The following is a 7,365-nucleotide window of genomic DNA, read 5'->3' on the forward strand; positions in this document are numbered from 1 at the left end:
TGACGCTCTAACCACTAGACCACGGAGGCTGTTCATCAAACAAAATTGCAGAAACATTTTAGAACCTTTTTCATCAAGGTATGTTCACCAAACAGCCAATATCTCCTATTTTAGACTCCCTTCTTTTATTTTCCCTACATTTTCCTCAACTTCAACTAACATAGTTACGAGACTGTATTAGAATCGACCCCTAGTTTATGGACGTCGTCGTTCGGATGTTTGCGACCTCATAACGTGGTTTATGAAGGACACCTGTCGGAAAATAAAATAAAATCCCGGTCAAGTGGGAGTCGAGCTCGTACATAAAGGGTTCAATTCAAAACAAATATTACTTTATTGCACAAATCGTACTTTCAAAAATCGTGCTTCGGAATGCACGTTAAGCCGTTGGTCCCGGTTATTACTTACAGATGTAAGTACGTAGTCGTTATATGAGTCATGTCAGGGGCCTTTGGCGGCTCAATAGTAACCCTGACACCAGGGTTGATGAGGTAATTCTACCTCACAACACACACTATAGAAGAAGTAGAAGAAGAAGCTAGGGTCAATTAACTTTTTCAAATATAATACTTACTCTTAGTCGACGCCCTAAAACGAGGTTCGCGCGCAACTAGGCTCCAACAGGCCTGCTGTCTTGCTGTGTGTTTTGTGTTGTGTTTGTCTTATTATGTTGTGTGTGTATTTTTGTGCTGTTGTGTGTGTGTGTGTGTTGCTTGCTGTGTTGGGAATTTTTGTACAGGGTGAAAGCTTCATTTGGCCAGTAAGTGACGTCAAAAAATATATAAATGTTGAACCCTAAAAAGAAACTGCACATTCCCCACTGGAGTAAAAAGTGTAAAATGGCCGGAATTAATTTTGGTCGAGTTAACATTTTTTTTTACTGGCAAAAGGAAAGTGTTTTTTTAGGTGAGAGGTGTTATATAAAATTGTGTTTTCCTTTTTTCTGATGGCCTGTCAGGGTTTTAATTGGCTTTATACACTGGAAAATTTTCACCAACGGGTGCCGAGGAGCGCCTGTTCGAGGCCTGGTACCGGACTTGTAGGACTTATTAATTTATCTTAAGTGCAGTTTTCACTAACACATTTGGCTCGACCAAAAGACGGCGATACGGCTCACCACCTATCACGTTGGTCTAATAGAATACTCGGTGAGGTGTGGGTACTTAGGTCGTCTTGCGAAGAATGTACCTCTGACTACACCAATTGGGATATAGTCGTGAGCTTTTGTGATGTAGCGCCCGTTCGAACCCCGGTGCCGAAGTTGTACCAATGAGTTACTAATTTATCTCAAGTGCAGTTTTCACATTAAGTACTTCGTCGGACATTAAATACTTGGTCGGACATTAACTACTTGGCCGGACATTAACTACTTGGCCGGACATTAACTACTTAGCCGGACATTAAGTACTTCGTCGGACATTAAATACTTGGCCGGACATTAACTACTTGGCCGGACAGTAACTACTTGGCCGGAAATTTACTACTTGCCCGGATCAAGTACTTAACCGGACATTTACTACTTGGTCGGACATTAACTAATTAACCGGAAATTTACTACTTGGCCGGACATTTACTACTTGGCCGGTTCAAGTACTTAACCGGAGATTTACTACTTGGTCGGATGTTAACTACTTAGCCGGACATTTACTACTTGACCGAATCAACTATTTAACCGGACATTTACTACTTGGTCGGACATTTACTCCTTGGTCGGACATTAACTACTTAACCGGACATTTACTACTTGGCCGGATCAAGTACTTAACCGGACATCTACTACTTGGTCGGACATAAGCTACTTGGTCGGACGTTAACTACTTGGTCGGACATTAACTACTTAACCGTACATTTACTACTTGGCCGGATCAAGTACTTAACCGGACATTTACTACTTGGCCGGACAATAACTACTATGCAGGCCATTAACTACTTGAACGGAGTTGTGTCTCTCTGTTAGGCCTAATACAAGTCTAAATCAATAAATTGGCGACTACATAGACACGCGATGTAGTACTGCAAACAATCTAGCACGTTACAGGCAAACTGCTCGCCGGCTTTTCCACCTATTAACCCCATGTCGCGGTGAAACTTTGACGAAGCACGTAGTATATATTTCCGACGACCCGATTACTCTAGCCATAGATGGCCAATCAGCTCGCGACAACAAACACTTCAGAACCCCGATCTCAACCCCGCTAGCATGGTCGACGATTTCCCTCATTCAGTGCTTACCGCCCACTAGGGTCGATTAATTCTAACAAAAAAAAAAATATATATAGTCATGAGCTTCTGTTATCTGGGGGCTTAACACCAGCACGCGACTCTTTCTCGCCGCGACAGAGATAATCTGTCTCTTTCTGTGCAGTACTGTGAGAGAGTGACGGGAGACGTATGTCACCCGAAAAAAAAAAGAAAAAAAAAGTTTTTTGGAAAATACAAAATTAGAGTAAATTAGGTTATAACCTAACATTATTGCTAAGTAGCAATCTCTTCCAGGCAACCTACATAGTATAGGAGACATTTAATATTTAATATGGCGGGACAGTGCAGCACGGGAATACTTGTACGTCATCATCAGCCCATTAACGTCCCCACTGCTGGGGCACGGGCCTTCCCTATGGATGGATAGGGAGATCGGGCCTTCAACCATCACGCGGGCCCAGTGCGGATTGATGGTTATTAACGACTGCTAATGCAGCCGGGACCAACGGCTTAGCGTGCCTTCCGAAGCACGGAGGAGCTCGAGATGAAAACTACTTTTTTTTTGTGGTCACCCATCCTATGACCGCCCTTTGCCGAAGTTGCTTAACTTCAACAATCGCAGACCGAACGCATTACCCGCTGCGCCACCGAGCTCTTCACTTGACACCTATTGTTTCTATACAACACTATAATATATGTCTGTCTGTGTTCATAAACCAACCCACATAAAAAAAAATCCTGGCACTTGTACGTATTATTATTATTATTATTAGCCTATATGATCCCACTGCTGAGCAAAGGCCTGCAAAAAGGGCTGCTGAGACTTGTACGTATAAACATAAAAATACAAAGATGGATACACTTACGAGTACATCAACTACATAATAATAATATTACACAATATAATTAATACTCCTCTGCTGGACTGGGAGTAAAGAAAAAACATAGAATGTGTTCAGCTGCCTATCTTCCCGGGCATGCCCTAAAAGGCGACAAAGGGACAGCGTCATGTCGAACATGATGGATCATCTCACATGATGGATCATCATACGGTTTATCATTATCCACCTTAGGACTTAGTATCAAAAGTGGCTGCAAATAGTTTCTTGATTATTTGTAGTTCTGCCCACCCCTTCGGGGAATACGGGCGTGAGTTTATGTATGTATGTATGTACATATAATTAACAAAACCACACCAAAAAAATTAGCAACACGAAACAGCCCAGCCACTTAATAACCTAGTAAATTGCATTCCTGGATATTCTCCAGACAGGCGGCATTCCGACTTGCACTGTGACACGATAAATCAGCAAAGCCTGGAAGCACATTCCCGCTCATTACGATCCTGACCGGTTATACGGGATGGTTTTATTTTAGATGCCGAGTATACAGGATGTTTTAATATGATTTTTTTTTTTACATCTTCATAATACTCCTGAATCCGTGATAACCTTGTACGGAGAACGCGTGAGTTTCATTCCATTATCACAGGGTCGAATCTCGGATCGGGCTCTAAACCACTCTTCTTCTACTTCTATCGTGTGGGTTGTGAGGTGGAGTACCAACCACATCAACCCTGGTGTCAGGGTTGCTATTGAGCCGCCAAAGGCCCCTGACATGGCTCATGTAACGACTACTTACTTACATCAGTAAGTATTAACCGGGACCAACGGCTTAACGTGCCTTCCGAAGCACGGATCATCTTACTTTTTGGACAATCAGGTGATCAGCCTGTAATATCCTAACCAAACTAGGGATCACAAAGTGATTTTTGTGATATGTCCCCACCGGGATTCGAACCCGGGACCTCGGGATCGTGAGCCCAACTCTCAACCACTGGACCACGGACGGCGTTAAACCATTGAATTTAATATCAAGTGATGTCCTTAGGAAAGGTTGAGTACGATCTACTCTGAACCGGCGTGCGTGTATGAGACGATTGATGAATGTGGAGGAAGCAAGAGAAGTGTGTCAGGATCGAAGCAAATGGAATCCCATAGTTTCTGCTTCGCCATAACACCTGCTATACATGTTAGTATTGAGAGTCCACTTAATATCAACTTAGAATCATGGTCTGAATCATCCCCCTCAGTATTTGTTACAGTCACTAACACCCAACTTGTATGACTGCTTGTATGTACTTGTACGGGGTGTAAGTGACATCGTAACGAATACTGAGGGGGATGATTCAGCTCACTCACTATTCTGAGTTAAAATAACACCATAAATTAACCGACGGCCTTCTTTTGTTTTCTTTTTACTGCTTGAGAGTCCTCAGCGCTCCCCATTTGTCCGGCCAAGTAGTTAATGCCATCTGCGGCAAATCTACAATAAGCCAAATCAAAAAAAAAATATACTCGTGACCGTACAGGAAAACAACAAATACGAGTTGACCAAATCCCCATTTCCCCGCGTCAATATGTTAGATGGATCTCCTTCAGAACACATCCCGTCTAAGCACATAGGCACCCAACCCAACAATCCTTTGAAAAATCTCATTCATACATGAAAAATGGCTGAAATCCCAAACGTAAATTCGAAAGAAAAATATTTTATGACGATCTTGGGAAGATATCAAAAGATTACATCCAAATAAATCGATTTCGAAAGTTAAGAGGGCGGGGAATGGCGCATTCTTATTGATGTGGTACTTTTGAAAGTCACTGCTAAGTCACACATCGGCACCTTAAAAACTTTCAAGGACAGAACGTCTAATGACGTTCCAATCCCAAGGTTAAGCCATATTTACCATATTACCTATTATGAAGAAGAAGAAATACATAAAGAAGAACGGGTAATGACGCGGGCACCCAGACACAAGATTGATTGTAACATCCTGTGCTAAGTTGGCTATTGTTGTCGACATTGAGTAGTTAAATGAATCCTAAGACAACATGTCAAACATCAATGACTCATGATCTCTGTCCGTGAAAGGGTTAAAGAGAAAACCACGGAAGCGTCTTTTTCAAAAAGTCACATTCAAAGATATTTTTCTTCAACTAAATCCGCCGAAAAGGAAAGGGACGCGCGATTGATAGGTGTTAATTATAAAATGAAAGCGAATTAATAAAAAAACCCGGGCGAATCAAACAGTTATTTCACTTGTATGCAACCCGTTTGACGTGTGCTGTCAACTTAATTTTTTGACTAGTATACAATTTTTAGATTTAAAAATTTATGTGTGTTCCATAAATGTTATGCCTGTCGATTACATGTCTTTTTCCCTTTCAGCGGATTAGAAAATGACAGGTATAACTTAAAATAAAATTAGATGGTGTCTGCAGGAATTAGCACCAATATAAAAAACGCATATTGAATAACCGAACGAATTAAACGAATAAACACTATTGCACATACTTACAAGGAAAAAGCTAAAGCAGTTAAAGGCGGCCTTATGCCTGAAGGCGATCTCTAACTGCCGAACCTAACACGCGTGCCACATGATTTTGTTCGTATTTTGACAGAACGACATGACTTATTTGGGTTCATTATATTAGCACAAATCGACAAAACAATATAATTATATCGTCATAATCGATAAAATGACCGTGACAAAATTTTATCACATTGCGCATATTAAGCCTACAGGTATATATTGTGACTCGATAATTTCTCGCACATAACTTGCAAGCCAGTGGTAGTACATCATATCGACATTAATGTAAGTCGCTTAGTGTTACCAGCTCACATAACTCAAAGCACAAGAATGTTGGATCAGCGTCTTATTGATGGAATGCAACGGATGGGCTACCGCGAGATAGCAGTATGAATAAACTATCATCACCTCCCAGCATTATCCGTTTCTCACAGGGTCCGCTTACCTAACCTGAAGATTTGACAGGTCCGGTTTGTTACAGAAGCGACTGCCTGTCTGTCCTTCCAACACGCGAAGGGAAAATCAGCCCAATACAGGTTAAGTCACATACCTCCGACAACGCATTTCTCGTAATTGTGGGTTTCCTCACGATGTTTTCCTTCACCGCTGTGCACGTGATAATAATTTATGATCCAAACATGAATTCGAAAACAAATTAGACAACCATTGATCTGTTTGGTAAGCCTGTACTGGATTCGAACCTGCGAAAAGCAAGCGTTCCTTCTTACCGTGTGGGTTGTGAGGTGGAATACCAACCTCATCAACCCTGGTGTCTGGTATGAGCCGCCAAATGCCCCTGACATGACTCATGTACTCGTAAGGACTATATACATCAGTAAGTAGGAACCGGGACCACCGGATCACCATACTTTCGGACAATCAGGTGATCAGCCTGTAATGTCCTAACCAAACTAGGGATCACAAAGTGATTTTTGTAACATTTTCTCCCCGGGGTTCAAACCCGAGGCCTCCGTATCGCGAGTCCAACGCTCAACTACTGAACCACGGAGGCCGTGACAGGCAGGTCTAAAAAGGCAACATTTGTTTTTACATTGAAGCCATTTTTTTAATAAACAATATTATAATTTTACATTTGCACACACACACACTCACCCCACACAGCCTCACACCTACACACCCACACCCGCACACACCCTCGCACGTTTTTTTTTACATTGAATCCATTTTTTAATAAACAATGGTGCCGATTCCGGCAGGCACACTTAAATTAGCTAAGATTACGGTTTAAATGTCAAAAACTGGATTTGTATTCTGGCGGCACATTTTAGTTGACGCCTAATCTTAATAATAATTTTACATTTGCATACCCACACACACGCACACACACCCACACACCCACACCCACACACCCTCACACGTCATCCACAGATTATATACCTAGACCGACGACATACAGCCAAAAAAACGCGAACAACCCTTCACGTCACAAGATTGATATCAAAGACAGGAGTTTTGTTTTTACACCTTCCATTTTTTTTCTTTCACAGGAGAAATATTTATGGCTTTCTCTTACACCGTGTTCAAATCTGGTATTTAATAACCACATTTTTTTCAGTATTTACTTTTTTAATTTAAAAAGGATACATAATTATATACGCCTCTGAGGGTGTTAAGTAATCGTTTAATTTCAATATAATTTTACAACGTATTTATTTATTTTATTTTAACATAATAGTTACGTTTTTTAGGTGGTAAGTATAATAGCGAATAGCGTCCAAGATGGCGTAGTGTTTTTGAACGAGAGTGGTCCCAAGATAGAGTTGTTT

General features: G+C 41.3%; 1 protein-coding gene across 1 annotated transcript in view; it reads left to right on the plus strand.

Moving 5' to 3' along the window:
• Positions 1–5,444: 5,444 nt before the first annotated feature.
• The window catches only part of LOC126378010 (nephrin), a 107,129-nt gene continuing 105,208 nt past the window's right edge, over positions 5,445–7,365 (plus strand). The window contains exon 1 of the mRNA XM_050026032.1: positions 5,445–5,451. Coding sequence (XP_049881989.1) covers positions 5,445–5,451 — 7 coding nt within the window. The remainder of the gene's footprint in view (positions 5,452–7,365) is intronic.

This window comes from Pectinophora gossypiella, chromosome 25 (genome assembly GCF_024362695.1).
Source record: "Pectinophora gossypiella chromosome 25, ilPecGoss1.1, whole genome shotgun sequence".
Classification (NCBI taxonomy): Eukaryota; Metazoa; Arthropoda; class Insecta; order Lepidoptera; family Gelechiidae; genus Pectinophora; species Pectinophora gossypiella.